Here is an 18,226-nt window from a genome sequence, read left to right as displayed (position 1 = left end):
CTGTATCACCAGGGCAAAGAGAGCAGGGATTCTACTCCAGTACTTCGTGATTCTAAAGAGAACAGGAGGACTCTATCCCATCCTAGACCTAAGGGCCTTGAACAAGTTTCTAAGAAAAGAAAGGTTCAAGATGGTTTCCCTGGGCACCTTGATACTTCTTGTGGAAAAAGGGAACTGGCTATGCTCCTTCGCCCCAAAGGACGCATACACTAATATTGAGATCTTCCCCCAATCACAGGAAGTATCTCCAATTTGTGGTGGGAAAACAGCAATTCCAGTACTGGGTGTTGCCGTTCAAGCTCATGTCAGCCCCAGGGGTCTTCATAAAATGCCTGGCTGTGGTGGTGGTGCACCTCTGCAGCTTGGCTTGCATGTTTATTTCCCGTATCTGCATGATTGGCTAGTCAAGAGCATGTCTCGGGCAGGGGCTGCCAGGTCCTTGCACTTGACCATCCGGATGCTGGAATCACTAGAGTTCGTTCTCAATTACCCAAAGTCCCACCTCAGTCCGTCACTTCAATTGGACTTCATAGGAACCCTGCTAGACACGGCTCAGGCCAAGGCCTTCCTGCCTTGCCAGAGGGCCATCTCCTTAACTACCATCGCAGCAGAGATCTCTCAGAGCCAGCAGACAGCACATGTTGAGACTGTTGGGCCATATGGCCGCAACTGTCCATGTTGCTCCTTTGGCACATTTATACATCCGCAAAGTCCAATGGACCCTGAGGTCGCAGTGGCGCCAGGCTACTCGGAGCCTCCAGGATTGTATTCGAGTCATCCGGTCTCTCAGTGACTCATTATCCTAGTGGCGGGTACTTTCAAATTGGGAGCGGGGGATCTCTTTTTGAAGTCTCATGCAGATGGACTCAGCACCCAGGGCTTCTTGTCCATTCAGGAAAGTTTTTGTCAAATCAACTTCCTGGAGCTTTGGGCAGTCAGATACATGTTTTGGGTTTCAGAGAACGGCTGTCCAATAGAGTTGTCCTGATCCAAACAGACAACCAGGTAGCTATATGGTATGTCATCAACCTGGGAGGCACGGGTTCGTATTTCCTGTGTCAGGAAGCAGTCCAGATCTGGTCGTGGGCCCTGTCCTGCTCAGGGCCACGTACCTGACCGGGATGGAGAACATGGTATCAGACAGTCTGAGTTGAGCCTTCAGACCCCACGAGTTGTCCCTGGACCAGGGGGTAGTGTATCTGATATTCCGTCTCTGGGGGAGCCCGGACCTACATCTGTTTGCATCCCCCTGCAACAGGAAGGTGCCTCAGTTCTGCTCCCTGTACAGGTCAGATGGCAAACCAGTCTCTGATGTCCTTGCCCGTTATTGAGACAAGAGTCTCTTCTATCTGAATATCCTCATATTCCCTTAGTGGGGAAGACTCTCTTGAAGCTTTGCGAGGATGGGTCGACTATGATCCTCATAGCCCCTCATTGGCCGAGACAGGTCTGGTTTCCACTTCTAGTGGAGTTGTCCATCCAGAGACCGACCGGTTTGGGGACTTCCCCAGATCTCGTTACACAAGATCAAGGCAGGCTGCAGCATCCCAACTTCCAGGCTCTGTTGCTCACAGCCTGGATGTTGAGGGGTTAATTCTACAGCTGCTTCATCTTTCAGAGGATGGTAGCTTCTAAAAAGCCTTCCACTAGAAAGTTCTATGGACTGACATGGAGGAGTTTTTCCGTGTGGTATGAGCAGAAGGTCCTAGATCCGTTCTCCTGCCCCACGCAAAAACTGCTTGATTACATTCTACCCCTATCGGAAGCTGGCTTAAAGACCAACTCCGTTTAGAGTTCTTCTTGGTGCAATTGGTACATACTACCAAGGTGTAGATGGTGCACCCATCTCTGTACAACCCATAGTTGTACGTTTCATATGGGGGCCTGCTTCAATTGAAGCCTCCCCTAAGGCCTCCTGTTGTGTCTTGAAACCTCAACATGGTGTTAACTCGGGTGATGAAAGCTCTTTTTGAGCCACTGCGCACTTGTGATCTGAAGTACCTGAACTGGAAGGTCATTTTTGGTGGCAGTCACCTCAGTGGGCAGGGTCAGCGAGCTTCAGGCCTTAGTGAATTATCTGCCTTACACTAAGTTTTATCATGACAGTGAGGTCTTGTGTACGCACCCTAAGTTCCTACCTAAGGTAGTGATGGACTTCCATCTTAACCAGTCAATCGATCTGCCAATATTCTTTCCCAGGCCCCATTCACCAAGGAAAACGAGCACTGCACAGTTTGGACTGTAAGCGAGCCTTAACTTTTCTTTTTGGAGCAAACAGAAGCCCATAGACAGTCCACACAATTTTTCTTCTTTTTTGATAGGAGTAGGTTGGGCGTTGCCATTGCCAAACAGTCACTATTCGGTTGGCTTACAGATTGCATCTTCTGTTATGCTTCTGTCAGAGCCATGGCAGCGTCGGTGGCCCACTTGTGAGCATTTCCTGTGGAGGAGATCTGCAAGGCTGCAATGTGGAGTTCTCTACACATTCACATCTCATTACTTACTGTCTGGATAGGGATGGCCGATGTGACAATAGGTTCAACCAGTCTGTCCTTCAGAACCTGTTTGAGGTGTAGAACCCAACCCTCCCGTTTAGGGCCCATTATTTGGGTTCAGGGTGTCTCCCTCTCTGTTACCAACAGACACGTGTGATGTCTGTTGGTTCCCTTTTTGTGTTAGGGAGCAGCCTGTAGCTAGGGATTCACCCATGTGTGAGGACTACCATCCTGCTTGTCCTCTGAGAAAGCAGAGTTGCTTACCTGTAATAGGTGTTCTCCAAGCACAGCAGGGTGTTAACCTCACAAAACCTGCCTGCCACCCTGTGGAGTTGGGTTTCTCCTATTTTTTATTTTTAATGATAATTCTGTATTACAAGATTGGAGAAGGACCCTGTAAGGATGCTAGGGCATGCTCAGTGTGCTTTGTCAAAGTTCTAGAACTTTGACATAAGTTTTCCACATTGGGGCTCCATCTGATGTCACCCATGTGAGGACTAACATCTTGCTGTCCTCAGAATACCTGGTACAAGTTAGCAGCTCTGCTTTATGAAGGCTGTATGTGTTGCCTGAAGAAACAGAGATATATGATGTTGATCCATAAATAGATGATGCGCTCACAGACTGATATGGTGTATCCTTGTGTTTCCAATAGCTTTTTATAGTTCTGCAGTACGATCCATGTTCGTTTCTGAACTGTGGTGTTCTGGATCAGTTTTATGTAGTTTAGAAGTCACACAGCAATTTTACAGTATTTCAGTATTCTCTTTATTTTGGGTACTGTGGCTTCAAACCTGATAAACCTCTGATGAAAGTTGTTTCAGATTTGAAACATTGGCACCTGAGGCATGTAAGAATACATTTTTACATTTGGAGTGCCTGGAATTTTCATTCCAGGATAATTTATATTAAGGGAAGCCTGCCTCATAAAACTATAAATACTAATTCTGCCATTTTGACCAGAGTTTTGGCAAATTGTAAAGCCATTTAATGAGGCCATGGAAAATTCAAGTGGTAGTTTTCTGTTGTTCCTATGCTTTCCTCATTTTTTTTTTTTTGAAAGGGAGAAGCAAGGATTTAATATAACTACTTCCAGGGAAAGAACATATAGTGTGAAAGCTAATTACTTTTCTATTACATATTTCTTTGTTTTGCTTATAAAGTATTCATTGAGGTGTTAGTGACTAAATTGTATGATCTTTTTATGTTGCGTGAAGAAATGCAATAGTAGGGTGTTCAGAATTTTGTATTGTGACAGTGGATGCTTTGGTGGTTACTATATTGGACCTCAGTTAAAGCTTAAAGCCAGGAATTCAGATGCCTTCTAAGTGTTAACTTCACTCTATTTGAACCTTTTTTTTTTTTTTTTTTTTTTTTAATGCTGTGAATATGGTGACATTTGACATTTCAATTTTCGGTGAAAGATTTGTAATTTCATACCCATTTATTACCTACCTCTTATATTATATTATGCCATAGAGAAGCCAGTTGCATTTCAGCTTTGATTCACCTGTGTCAGCTCACATAATTTGTGTGTATATTCCCAATTTGATTTTAGCATGGTCTGTATGAAAAAAAGAAGACTTCCAGAAAACAGCGTAAAGAGCGCAAGAACAGAATGAAGAAAGTCAGGGGGATGGCGAAGGCTAATGTTGGTGCTGGCAAGAAGGTAATAGGCACTGATTAAGCTTAATCATGAAATTCAGCATTGCTGATGCTTCAGTGCTGTTAACTGAAATTCTTTTAAACCTTTAGCTCTTCAGTATTTTCTGGGTGATACTGTGAGACACTGGCTGTCCTTTTTTTCTTCCTTCTTCCTAAGTTTAAGACTTCTTTTTATTTTATTTATTTTAATTACAAGCTATTTTTATACCCTGGAAATTGTTATAGAAATGTCAGAAAATCTTAGTATTTATAGTGAAGAATAGTACCAGCTTGTAATCCTGCTTGAAGGGACATAGTGACAGCTTTCCAAGAATCTCACTATTCATTTCCTTGTTCTTGACACTTTCAACCTTAACTAATCTGTGATTTCACAGTGTAGTAGATGAATACAAGAACAATCTGCAGTGTAGAGAATTGTCATCTTTTACAAAGTAACGCTTTTTTGGTGTTCTGTTTTCCCCCTCGCCTCTGGACCATAGAAGGTAATATTTTGGACTACTGTAGTCTGTAGCAATAACAATAGTGTAATGTTGACCTTATAGTTAGCTGTACGATAGTCACAAAGCATGTGTTACAGATTCATTTTAGCATGTGTATTTGTGCAGCATTGTATTTCTAGTAGTGTGTTAGAAATGATTAGTAGTTGTAGTATGTGACTTTTAAGTAGTGTTCTAGTTGGGAGCTCTTTTTTTTTTTTTAATACAGTTTTCTAAGAGTGCAAATGGAGATTCAAAGAGCAAAACTTCAGTTAAAAAAAAAAAAGGAATGATTTAAAAATGGTCAGAAAATTGGAGAATATCTTTATTTTTCTTTAACTGTGTGCTCTCTGCCCCTGGTTATGGCCTTGGAATGTTTTCAAGTCAAATAATGCTGACATGAAACCTTATGTACTACCTGCCTTTTCTTCCAATGGCCATTTTCTCTCATTTTGACAACCTGATTGATATTGCAAGCTTATTTTATTTACAAAATCTACAAAATTGTAATAATCCACGCTCTTACCAAAACAATTGTTGTTGTTCAGACTCCTGAATTTTGCCTCCCAGCCAGCAGATGGAGACGAGAAGAAAAGCTTTGCTGATACTGCTACTTAACCTAGAGTGCCACCTGTAGTCTCTCAGTATTTCTCCATCCCCTGCAGATGGTAGAGGTGTAAAACCTACAGTTTGGAGTTTAAAAAAAAAAAAAGGAATGAAGATCTAAATGAGTTTCTTGGGTCAAATGAAAGAGGTCTTCACGGCAGAAAAACCACACATGGAAGCTTGTAAGGCTTGCGGGCTTTGGTCTTCACCTTTGAATTCCCTCTCCCTCTGCCCAGGTTGAGCTTCGGGGGTGGGGGGGGGCAGGGATTCTCTGGTAAGGCTTCAAAGGCCTGAAGGGTTTCTTGATCTGTGGTGCCCACAGCAGGAACCAAAGCGGGGGGGGGGGGGGGGGGGGGGGGGGTGTTGTCTCTGCTTCTTCTGCTCCCGAGGGGGATCACAGCCAGGGAACTCTGGCAGGCCTGGAATCCGGTGACTCCTCTCCTCCTGTCTTCACTGCAGGGCAGGATCCTGCAGATGGTCGAGAGAAGGGAGTGGAGTCTGAGTCCAGTCTCCCTGAACATGTGTTTGAAGGCCCATGGGGTTTTCCTCCTGAATTTGTCCTGCTCATGCACAAGGCTTTCCTGGCTAGAAAGACTGCAGGTGAGAGGAAATCCAGAGAGAAATCCAGAACCATCCAAAAGATCTAGGTTGGCTTCAGCAGGCGGTTCTGGGCACCTGTTCAAGCCCCTGGGGTTACATGGCGCTGGTGCAGAGGGTGACCCCATGGATCTGGATGACTCATACGAGATGCAGGAGAATGCTACGTCTCCCCAGAGAGCAGACCCAGATGGGGGTCAGATTCCTGATCTGGATGTGAGCTAGGACGATCCAAACCTCGTTGAGGGGCCCAGCGCAGAGGGAGGCGACCCTCGTGTGGTCTGCCTGTTTAAGAAGGAGGAGCTTCGCCTGCTCATCCGTCAGGTGTTGGAAGAATTGGGGGTGAAGCTAACTCAGGCGGAGTTGGATAACTGAGTCAAACTGATTCTGGATTGCCTGTGGGGTCCGCCTAGTGCCTTTCCTATACCTAAAAAAATTTGGAAGCTGATTAGCCGGGATTTCCCAGAAGCGGGCTTGAAGGTTGGTAGGGCGATTGTGAAGCTTTATCCCTAACTGGAAGAGCATTTGGACCGCCTCAAGACTCTTAAGGTGGATACAGTGATCTATGTGGTAACTAAGAAGACTATGATTCCGGTGGCAGGGTCCGCTGCATTGAAGGACCTCCAGGACCTCAAATTGGAAATTAAGGCCAATACTTCAAACAAGTGCTTCAATTTTAAAGTCTTTGAGCCACAGTGTGTTCTAGCATGATACAGCGGGCTTGCTTATGTTGAATTCCGAAGCCTCAGGAATAAGTCTCATCGGGCATGCTCTCCCCCATTCAGGCGCCTCGTCTGGAAGCGGGGGTGGCTTGTTTGGCAGATGCTTTGTATGATTTAGTGCGCACATTGGACAGGAGCATGGTCTCTGTGGTGGCTGCTCGTTGGCTTCTGTGGCTGCAGTAGTCAGGTTGTCAGCAGATGTTTCGGGGGGCTGGCAGGTCCTCCAGGAGTGGGTCCAGTCAGGGGGCCATAGGGAGTAAGCCCTCCCAATGAAGCCAAGTTATCCCACTCCTTGCTGGAAGCAGTAGGGGGCAAGTTGTCCTGTTTTTACAAGGAGTGGGTCAAGATTACCTCAGACAGGTGGGTCCTGGAGATTATAAAAGGCAGTTATGCCTTAGAATTTTCACATCTGCTCAGGGAAGCCTTTCTGGAGTCCCACTGCTCTTCTCGAAGCAAACAGGGAGTAGTAGAGGGGACTCTGCAAAGGCTGATACACTTGGAGGCCATAGTTCATGTTCCTGGGATCTATGGCATTGATACTAGAACTGGTTCCCTGAGCGTTTGTGCATATGTGGCCCCCTTCAGAAAGTACTCCTCTCCTACTGGAATCCGTTATCAGAGGAGTTTCAATTTCCTTTCCCCTCAGGGGGGAGTCCAGGTGGTGGCTTGGTTGGGTCAGTCTGGAACAGAGGATGGAGTTGGAAATCCCAGATTGAGTGATAGTGACCACCAACACCAGCCTATCCAGTTGCGGAGCAGTGAGTCTGGCATAGACAGCACAAGGCCAGTGGTCAATGGAGGAGACATCATTGTCTGTCAGTCGGTTAGAAATGAGCGTGATGTGCTTATCCTTGTTTTCCTTTCTGCCATGGTTACAAGTTTGGCCGGTGTGATTTGTATCAAACAATTCAACGACTCAGTGGTCGGGACTGTTAAGGTTCTATCACCTTCCGAGTTTTACATCTGGGTCCAATATTTTTGGAGCAGACAGATTGCTTCTGTCAAGCGTTTTGACTTTTGAGAGGAGATGCTTGAGATGGAGTAGTTATTCCAAAGATGTCATTGCCACCTTGCTGCAAGCCAAGCGGCCTTCTGCATCTTTGACCTATGTTAAGGTGTGGAGGATTTTTTAGGCTTAGTCTATTGAGCAAGATGTTCAGCCTACTCACGCTTTAGTTTCCCATTGCTTGACCTTTTTGCAAAAAGGTCTAGCCTATAATTCCTTTCGGGCATAGGTTGTGGCTTTAGGCTGGTGTTTTGAGGTAGGGTGTAAGGAGTGTCCCTGGCCTCCCATCTGTCAATTTCTTCGAGGGGCGAAACACTTGTGGCCACCAGTGCAGAAGTTGTGTCCCTCATGGAATCTTAATTTGGTTCTGAGGATGTTGTGTGAGGCTCCGTTCAAGCCATTGCAGAGGATGGCGCTAAAGGATTTAACCTTGAAGGTGGTTGTGTTTTGGTGGCGATTAGTTCATCCAGAAGAATTTCAAAGCTTCAGGCATTGTCTTGTACAGGTTCATTTTTTTCACTTTACGGAGAATGGGGTGTCATTGTGATCGGTGCCCTCATTTCTGCCGAAGGTGGCTTTTGGTTTTTCATCATAGTCAGTGGAACTTCTCGTCTTTTCCTAATTTGGATGTGAGGCAAGCATTGTTGAGGTATCTCAAGGTGACTAATAGCTGTCGAAGATCGGATCATCTTTGTGCTTTGGAATGGACCAAGGAATGAGTGCAAAGTATCCAAGGCTATATTGCGTGCTGGCTGTAGAATGTGATTGGCTCTGCATACATTTGCAGAGGTCGTCCGGTGTCGGAGGGTCTAAGAGCTCACTTGACTTGGACGCAGGTGACTCCATGGGCAGAGTATCAGCCTGTGGTTTCGCTGCAGGAAATCTGTTGGGCAGTTAATTGGAAATCTTTACACATTTTCACCAGACATTGCAGATTGGATATCCAAGATCCAGACTCCACCAGTCTTTTGAGTGTGTATTGTGAGCAGGGCTATGGCATTCCCACCCAAAATAGGGGAGCTTGAGTACATCCCAGGAGTCTGGACTGATCTGGGATATAAACAGGAAAGGAAAATTGGGTCTTACTTGCTAATTTTTGTTCCTGGAATACCACAGATCAGGAACAAAACAAGACTGTTCACCTTGGAAAGTCAGGTATTTATTAATATCGATTAATCCAAACTAAAAAACTACCCGACTCTGGCCGAGTTTCGCCTAATCGGCTGCATCAGGGGCTCAGTCATCCAGATAGTATGTATGGATTTTAAAACCTCACATTTGTATAAAGAAGGCAGTAATAACTTTTCTTGTTCGTCAATATACACGAAGGTGTACTGTTCAGGATGCAGGCCTAGATCTTCTCTATGCCATTTATTTACATTTTTTGCTGTATGTGGATTGACACTTTTTTCCCCTCTTTTTCCAAAGAAAATGTTTAATATGTATTTTTCATGGCATTTAAAATGTATGCAAGATGGGCATTTTGCAACACAGAAGAAATTACTGTTTAGTAGCAGCATTTTTTGCAGAAAAGTCCATTTCTGTATGGCATATGAGTTCACCATATGCCTCATAACCCAGGATGAAGCAGGAGAAAAGTGTGTGCTATATTTCTATATTACAAAACTGTGCACCCACTTAATATCCAGGTTTACAAAAGAGCACACATTACTCCAGTACTGTAGGAACTACATTGGCTCCCAGTTAGTACCAGAGTTCAGTATAACTGCTTGCCTGGTTCATAAGATGACTATCCCAGAGGCCCTCTCATGGATGAACTCCAAGCTGCACATTCATAAGCCATCAAGGGCTCTGAGGTCATATCAGAGAGGACTCCTGGAGGTTCCATCATTACGATGCGCATGTTTATGTGAGATTTGGCAAAGGTCTTTTTTAATGGCCACTCCTAAACTGTGGAACTCTTTCCTGAAGGCTTTGCTTTTAACAACGCACAGTTTTGGTTTTTTCTTTTTCTTTTTTTTAGGAAGATGCTTAAGTCTTGCCTTTTCCAACAGAGGCTGTTTGAGTGACTGGGAGTTTATGGAGCTTAATTTGGAGTCTGTTTGTTTCTTTGCTTGGTATTTTTATTTTACAATTGTCTGTCTGATTTTACTATGAATGTGTTTTTTTGTAAGCCGCTCAGAGCCATAGTAATTGGGTAGAAAAGAAATACTTTAAAGAAATGTTTAGCTCAGTCCTAGATTTCCCATCCTTTTATCTTGTGTGGTTATGCTGTTAAAGAGAAACCTGTAATTTAAGACTGCCTGTGAACTTCTTTCTTGACAGAAGGTTTCTGTATTTGTAGTTGGGTATGCTAAAGCCTAGAGTAGTAATATGTCCTGAGCTAACACAGCTAGAATTAGAGCTCATGAGTTCTACGGACTTAAGAATCTGCCTTCTAACTGCTACCCTATTTGGTCCTTTTAAGACAATTGCATGAATCTGCAAAGTTAAATTTCTGCAAATGGCTGACAATACTTATTTGGCTCATAGTTAAAAATGATAGCCTGTATACTTTTTTCCTGCTGTCTGTAGCATAGTAACTTGCTATTTCACACACTGATGACTGGCAGCAAGTGAAAGAACTTCCTTCTTGTGATAGTTCCTTCCTTCAGGATCCCAGCATCCTAGCTTAAATGTTAACTGTATTTGTTGATCATGACTGCTCCTCTTTATCACCTTGATGGTGTTGAGTGGTTTGGGCATTGGCGCCCAGAAACTATAAATAAATAAATAAATACCTGGGGGAAGACCTGATGTTGCTGCTGTGATCCCATGAGTGAGCGGCGGTAAGGTAAAAAAGGAGGCCAGGTCTGCTGCGTGAGAGGGGAACAGCGGGGGGCAGGCGGAGCATTTGAGTGGAGCGGTGTCTGAGAGCTGCTGAGGCCAGGCCCTCCTATTTACTGCTGACACCACTTGTTCCCTCCTTCACACACACTGTATCAAAGACATGGGACCTTGGGGTAGCCCCAATATGCTGACAGCCCTGACCATCGCTGTGGTTGCTGTTGGCCAGGACCACGATTGGGTGAATCCCCAATCCTTGCTGTCACCACAGTTCATTTTTAAAATGAAGGCAAATGGCATCAGGGCTTTGTCAAAGCCCTGACTCAACGATAAGGATGGACAGGCCTGGCCCGCTGATTTCGCTGACAGCAGGATGCCTGCAACGCGAGGGGAGGGTCCACAATTTAAATTAAAAATAAAGGAAATTAAGGCAAATTTAAAAAAAAAATAAAGGTGGTGGCCATATATGGAGACCCTGGCCACCTGACGAAACCCACCTTTTTGCCTCCAAAGTCGCATGTAAAGTCAGTGTCAGCTCCAATGGGAACCTTATCTATTTTGGAGCCCTTATCTATTTTAAGACCCCTTAAAACAATGAAAAAAGGGAATTTTGTTGGGCAGCACCAGAGGGGACCCTGAGGACTGCTGCCCAGAGGTCACTGAGGAGCTGAAAATGAGGAATTTTTTAAAGGATACCTGCAGATGTTGACAGTGGGCTAAGGAATTATTTTTAGAACTAGTGTTGACTTGTATGTATTTAGTGGAAAATGGGAAATATGTATAATATTAAAAAGAGAAGTCTGAGCCCTTTTGAATTTAAAAAGACTGGGAAAAAAAAGGCAATTGATAGCATCTATCCACTCCCAAAATTAGTGGGCCGGCCGAAACAACCCAGAAAAGCAAGGTCTACCATAACCTTGGAGATTCTGAAGCCATATCTGGGGGTTACATGGAAACTGCTTCACTAGCAACCAGTGAGCAGGTCAGCGCAGACGCATTACAATGAGTTAAAGCACAGGTACAATTTAAGATATCAAGCATTGCTTTAATAAAAATAAAATAGAACAATTTCTGAACTTCTATATAGGTGACCCAAGGACTTAGGCTGACCATTGCTGATTTAGCAATCACCTAGCCATCATTAGAAAAAATAGAAACTGATGGATATCACTGTGTAGTGATCTAGTGAAGCCAGAAAAGCGAAAAACCAGTTTAGAATTTAGAGAGCAGAGGCTGAACTTGACCAGAGAGGAAACTGTCTCAGTGCTCCACGCATAAGCCTCAAAAAGTGACAAAATTCTTTTTACAAAGGAGAAATAACAGTGACACACAGTAGTAGGAGTGAGTCAGTGATAAGAATGATTTAAAGTATTGTTTCCTGAAAAAGTAATGTTAAGGATAGTTGAGTTAATGATAATTCTGAAATAAAATATGGTGACTTACAGCAGCTTAAGTTGTATGTTTGAAAGTGGAAATAACTTGTTCGGATAATATGTTTTCCGTGAGAACCAGACCTAAACATTTCATAAACTGTTTCAGAGCTTAGTGTTTAATATGAGATGTCCCCTCCTACAAGGAGTAAATGTTAAGATTTCTGACGCAACAAAGTGACAACCCTGACCAAGCCAACTTCATATACTACAAGCATAGCAAAAATAAGAGAAACAGTACTAGGCTATGGGAGTGAGTGGAAATGCTAGTAAAGTTATTTCTCCCCACATAGGACCAAAGAAATTATTCTTCTCTTTTAAAATAGATATATAGTAAACATGCATATTAGTCTGCAGAAGATTGTGTGGTGCAGTAAGGTAGACTCTCCTGGTGATTTTGTCAAATCACATTTGTCATCTGAAAGATACAAGTACATAGACTCAATTCTTAAAATAACATTTTGATAGTTACAGAATATACATTCTTAATGGTTTTAAAATAGATATGTATAGAAAAAGATATATCTAAAGAGAATTCTTGAAAGTAATAAAGCCGGCTGTATAATCTGTTAATATCCTGAAAAGAATTAAGATTATCAGTTCTTAGTACATTGTTCACTGAAAGAGTTATTTAATTTGTTAATACATTTAATTTAGAAAATTAAAAACAAAAAAATGATTTCATCGCATTTTTCATCTAACTCCTCCTCCTTCCCTCTCTACCTCCGAGGGATTGTTCGGATGGGTGATATTCCCTTTAGTCCTAGTAAGGTTCCCCAACAGGAAGGAAGGTATTCCTCTAGTGACTCCCAACTGGAACCATCTTCATAACAGTTCATTAACACTTAGCCACCGAAAGCGGGGAAAATAGTCACACGGCAAGGGGGTGGGGTTAAATGTGATTGAAGCAAAACCTATGACATGAGTTCAAGACCATGCTGTGACCATGGGAAAGTTATTTTAACTCCTTGGCCTCTAGGACCCAGTCTAAAATGCGGGATTTGTTTTAATTGGACTCGCGCAGTCAGCAATTTTATATTTTCCTCAGCTTCAGTACATCTGTAGAGTGCCCCAGAGTTAAGACCAATGAACCTTGTTTTAACTTTTTTTGGTCTGTGGACCCAGTGCTAAATTCAATCCTTGAGTAATCATAATTGTAATGATGGATTTCATTGCCCAAATGTCTGACTCTCTTGAAAATCTAGGGGTGGATTTTCAAAAGGTATAAATGGCTAACTTCAGGAATTAGCCAGTTCAACCTCTGCTTTCCTGACCAAATTTTAAATTCACAGGGAGGAAAAACATAGCCAGTCCAAAAGGAGCAGCTCCAGGAGTATAATGGGAGGGCTTATGATTTGGCCAGTTGATGCTGATTTTCAAGGTTACAAGGCTAAATTTAGGCAGGCAACCCCAACTGCATTAATAACTGGCTTAAATCTAATAGGTCATATTTTAATGAGCTAGATATAGGAAGCTTTCAGCTGAAAAACTAACCAGTTAGGTTAAATTAAAATCACCTAAAGATAACTGATTAAAATTATCTGGTTATCTCATCTGCTCACTGGCTTTTTGAAAAATAACCCCATAGTAAGAGATACTCTTTAAAAATTTAGGATTGATATAATTTAGTCTAGAGCATATGATAACTGTTGCCTTGAATTTGACAGATTTGACAACTGTTGTTCCCTATGCCTTATTCCATGAAGTATAAAATGCTTGTGGGGGGGGGGTGCTTCAAACATACAGTCTGTCCTTATCCAACCCTTTGGTTTTTTGTTGGTTTTTTTTGTCTTGTTTTCTGGCCACAACAGTCACATTATCTGCATTATTAATTTAGCACTCTCCATTATGCTAGTTAAGCATTTTTCATAAGTGAGATGCAGCGGGTTGGCTAAGCTCTTGAGCCCAGCACATGGATAACTGAATAGCTCGACTAGTAATAATGTTTGTCTTTGCCTTTCTTTTTCTACTTTCTTGGATCTCTTCATCAGAAATAAGGTGTCCAGCAGGTACTGAGATTAAGCATGGATATGCTGCCTTTTTAATGTATATATAAATTTAATAATCCCTGCATGTTTAGAAAAAAAAATTCTTCCCCTTTTGCATGTTTGTGAACCTGTTTATTCACTGCTTGTTGTAAATAGTATTAATTTGTAAAGGTTTGGTGTCCTGATTTGAAAGAGGCAGCTTGAACTTTTCATCTAGTTTTCTTTACCCTTCACTTCACTTGTAAATCCAGCCAGTAGATTATATTTACTTTATAAAGACTGTTCCTATTTATCTGTGACCTGACCACAGACATTAGTGAGGAAATGAAATCCATGCTCAGAACTAGGAGTAGTTCTATGCATCAGTCCAAAGGAAGCTAGCGTTCCAGCGTTACACAATCAGATAATCAGCTGTAGAAATCTGAATCATGTCCTGGAATAGATCTAAAGTCACTTTCTTGATTCTTTACTTGAATAAAAACTTCACCAGTTTAGCTGCTTTTATACTGGACAATAGAGGTGTGTGTAGACATTTTTGTCATTTTGCTTTCATTTTATTTAAAATGAAATAAAAATACCCGCAATTGTTGGGACCCATAGAATTAAACCATTTGTTTTTCTTCATGGGGTAGGAGCAATCCCCTGGTCACTCGTATCCCAGGGTGTTACACCTAAAAACTGCACTGGCAATTTGAGGCCAGTGCCATTTGTTCATTTCTTCTGTACAAAATGGCACTGGCCTGGTCTGCCTGCGTTCTTTCTAAGCACAGAGGGAGAACATGCACAGAGGGAGAACATGCACAGAACGGTAGTTATTAACCTAAACAGCTTGCGGGGCAGACTGGAGGACCTCTGGGTCTTTATCTGCCTTCTTTATATATACTTTGTTACAGTGACATCAGACTGCTACTCTGTGCAGGTTATCATTCCCATTCAGCAAGTGTTTTCCTAAAATTAACACAGGTTACTGCAATGTGAACCTCAGTCTTGATGTTTTTGATCTGGCATAAATGTCATGTTTTATCAGCTTAATGTGGTGATCTTTTGTAAGTGTTTTGATGTCCCTGGACAATATGTGAAAATATGCTTCAGAGAGGTGTGTTGGGGGAAAAAAATTGTTCATTTTCTTTGATCTTGTAATTTTAAACAGCCAAGATTAATGCAAGTAATAGACTTCTTGCTGGTCCTTGTACAGGAAAAGTTAAACTTTTTTTGAAGTGACATAATTGCTTTTTTTTTTTTTTTTTAATTGCTGCTGAAAGTTTAATGCTATGATTTGTGATTATCTCCAGGCATTCAGATCCTTCAATTAGGGATGATAGCCTTGTTGTGAATATTGTTAAAATAAATTAATAGTAACTTTTTAAGTTAGTGAGTTTATTCAACCTGCATAATTTTGACTTTATGCAATTTATAAATGAGGAGGTGTTTATGTCAAATTTAAAGCCAGCAGATTTAAGGGGAAATGAAGTGAACACTTGAACAAATTGATTGAGGAGCCAATGCTGTCATGGATGCAGAATAGAGTTCAAGTATATGGGTGTATAACAATACTATTTAATATTTTTAAAATATTGGTAGGCCTTGTGTTTATCCTACCCACAGTGGTGATGGGGAAATACAATCTTAAAAGAAAAATTGAGTTCGGTGTTAGGTAACACTAAGCTAAGTGTACTAAGCCTTTTCCCCTAGACACGAATAGGAGAAAAGCCTTAGCATATGAGGCCCTTAGTTTGAAATGTGTTTGCATTTTACATTTTATATGCACATCTAGGTGTTTATGCTGAAATCTTATATGTGTGAGCATGTGCCACTGTTTTAATGGATATGGATTATTAACCTGAAAGACTAACATGAAATAGCTGCATTGAGCAGCATTTGCTGTCTCAAGATGTATCACATATACGTTCTTTGCAGTCTTAACTGCATGATGTGTTTCTGTTTCTGAAAATATCTCAAATCATGTTCTAAATATATGGTTAATTTCTACTTTCACAAGTAGGTTATGTCTAGGTTTGCTGTCTTACAAATTGCCATTTGGTGTGTGTGTTTGTTTTGGGGGGTTTTTTTTAACCACAACGTCCAAAATATTCACCTCATCAAATCATAGACGTGAAAAACACACATTTTGAATTGTATAATGACCATCATATAAGGACATGTATTCTTGTTCACATCCACATCTTGAGTGGACTGAATTCTCTAATCTTAGACCTCCATCCATTTAAAAATCTTCAGTCATCAAAAAATTGTTTAAGAATTATTTCAATGCATATAAAAATGTAACTTGTTTTGAGTTCCAGTAGCCACTCAACTAAGTTAAAGTGAAGTTTTTTATTTTTTTGGCTTGGCCTTTTTTTACCCTTATCGTATACTGTGTTTGTGAATAACCAAGATTTTGTAGCATCCTGACAGAACAGTCTCCCTCCTCTCCCCCCACACACCCCACAACTTCGAACAAGGTCATTCCTCATGCAAGCATGTCTCACAATATCAACAAGCAACAAATAACATTGAAATTGGCAAAATGGGTGGAAAGGAATTTCTTCTATTGATGAGGCAAATCAAATCAAAAGAAATGATTTAGCCAACCAAGTCAGCTGTAGTGAAACTATTGCTTGCTTATTTATTTAAAAGCTTTTTTTTTTATACCGATATTAGTGGGTACATCATATGGGTTTACATATAACTGAAGGAAAGTACAAAAAACAGGGCAAGGGGGAGAGGGAGCAGCGAAGAAATAATATGAATAGGTGAAGAAGGACAGGAAAAAAATTTAATATAGGAACAGTATCTAGGAGTAAAACAATGTAAAAAGTTACATGAACTAGCCAATAAGCACAATTTATAATCTTGCAAAATATACAATAAAGACATGGCATGGGGGCTTGTAAGAACAAGGGGGGGGGGGTAAGGGAAGGGGTTACAGGGACAGAGCAAAGACGAGTAAAAAAAATAAAAATAAAAAATGGCGGGGAGGAAATAAATGGAAGGAAATACAAGAAGAGAGGGACAGGCGGGGGGAGAATAGCGAGGAACTACTTTGAAACCGGAGGAGCGGAAGAAAAGATGACAGGGGAGAAACTGAAGAAGAAGTACCTTGTGGATAAACAATATGACATGGTAGAGGAACTTGCGAATAAACAATATCATGACAATATACAATCTTGAAAACAGTGAGGTATAGGATGGCAGATTTTCTTGAAAAAGTGCAATGGAGGGATTGGAGGGGGAGAGTAAAAGGTCTGTCAGTCATTTGTAGTATTGCTTTTACATGAGGATAGTAATTATATAAAGTTATTCAGGTTGAATCTACTGTAAAAATTTCCTTTTCTTGGATAAAAAGGACATTTTGTTTCATCCTTTCTGGTTTTATATGCTGTGTTCTAGTGAGCTGGAGGATGAAATACAGGTGTATGTCTTATCTCTTCCTCTTAAATAGAAATAATAGTTCTTTAGGTACAAGAGCATATAGTATACCAAAGTGGGATGTACAGAGTCTATATAATTTAACATAATAAAATAGATATCTTGTTTAACTTGCATGAATAACCATTATGAATCTTGCTTTGTTGACCTTGGATTTAATTGAGAATACTTGTATTTGGTATATTTTTAGGTAGTATAACTTCTTGTTATAATGCATGTTTTCAATGCAGATATTTTACTCTGGAATAATATTTACATTAGCCTTTTGACAAAGTATAAAATGAGTTATTAACTAGAGGCTTAATTTTCTTCTCTCTTTTACAGAAGGATTAAATTATCCTGGGATGAATTCGTCCATCAAAATTGTTTTATCTTTACAAAAGCTTCTAATAAAATACATAAAAATTGAAGTGTGCTTTGTGTGTTCTTGCAGTCAGGAATTCCAGAATATTTATACTGATAGACAAGACATCAGAAATCCTTGTGAAGCTTGTTGTACTTCAGAATTTTGAATATATTACAATATAATTACATTTGTATGAAATGGAAGCAAAAATGACATAAGCCAGAGGGCTCATTCCAACCTTAAAATGTGAATAACCATTAAAGTGTCATACAATACTTGTAAAATAGTATGTTGTGTTTAGTTCTACAAGCTACTAAAAATGGCCTTTATGAATGTTGTATGGTGAGGGGAAGCTGCATGGGACACTAGTGGGTCTACAAGGCAGGGGCTTAGTTTATGAAGATCAAAGTGAATTACCTTGGGTAGATAAGGGCTGCAGGTAACAAGAGGTGGCCTTCAGTAATTCACAAGCAGTACTACTGGTTAAAAAAAAAAGGCTAAGATCATGAACAACCTGTTTTAGGATTTAAAAACAGCCTCAAAATCCTAACTATGCTATATTAGATTTCCAAAAGAACTGCAACTATTCTACCATTTGAGGTGGGCTACAGATTTAAAAAAAAAAAAAAAATCTGTAGAACATATAGGGGCGGATTTTAAAAGGGTTACGCACGTAACC

General features: G+C 41.1%; 1 protein-coding gene across 2 annotated transcripts in view; it reads left to right on the top strand.

The window, feature by feature from the left end:
* The window catches only part of RPS24 (ribosomal protein S24), a 37,078-nt gene extending 19,256 nt beyond the window's left edge, over positions 1–17,822 (top strand). Inside the window, exons 4-6 of one of the 2 annotated variants that reach the window (XM_029609513.1) lie at positions 4,054–4,164; positions 13,776–13,793; positions 17,526–17,822. In XM_029609513.1, coding sequence (XP_029465373.1) covers positions 4,054–4,164; positions 13,776–13,781 — 117 coding nt within the window. In that variant the 3' untranslated portion in view covers positions 13,782–13,793; positions 17,526–17,822. The remainder of the gene's footprint in view (positions 1–4,053; positions 4,165–13,775; positions 13,794–17,525) is intronic. The other variant, XM_029609512.1, reaches the window with a different exon arrangement.
* Positions 17,823–18,226: the final 404 nt, after the last annotated feature.

This window comes from Rhinatrema bivittatum, chromosome 7 (assembly GCF_901001135.1).
Source record: "Rhinatrema bivittatum chromosome 7, aRhiBiv1.1, whole genome shotgun sequence".
Classification (NCBI taxonomy): Eukaryota; Metazoa; Chordata; class Amphibia; order Gymnophiona; family Rhinatrematidae; genus Rhinatrema; species Rhinatrema bivittatum.
This window is presented reverse-complemented; position numbering and strand designations above follow the sequence as displayed.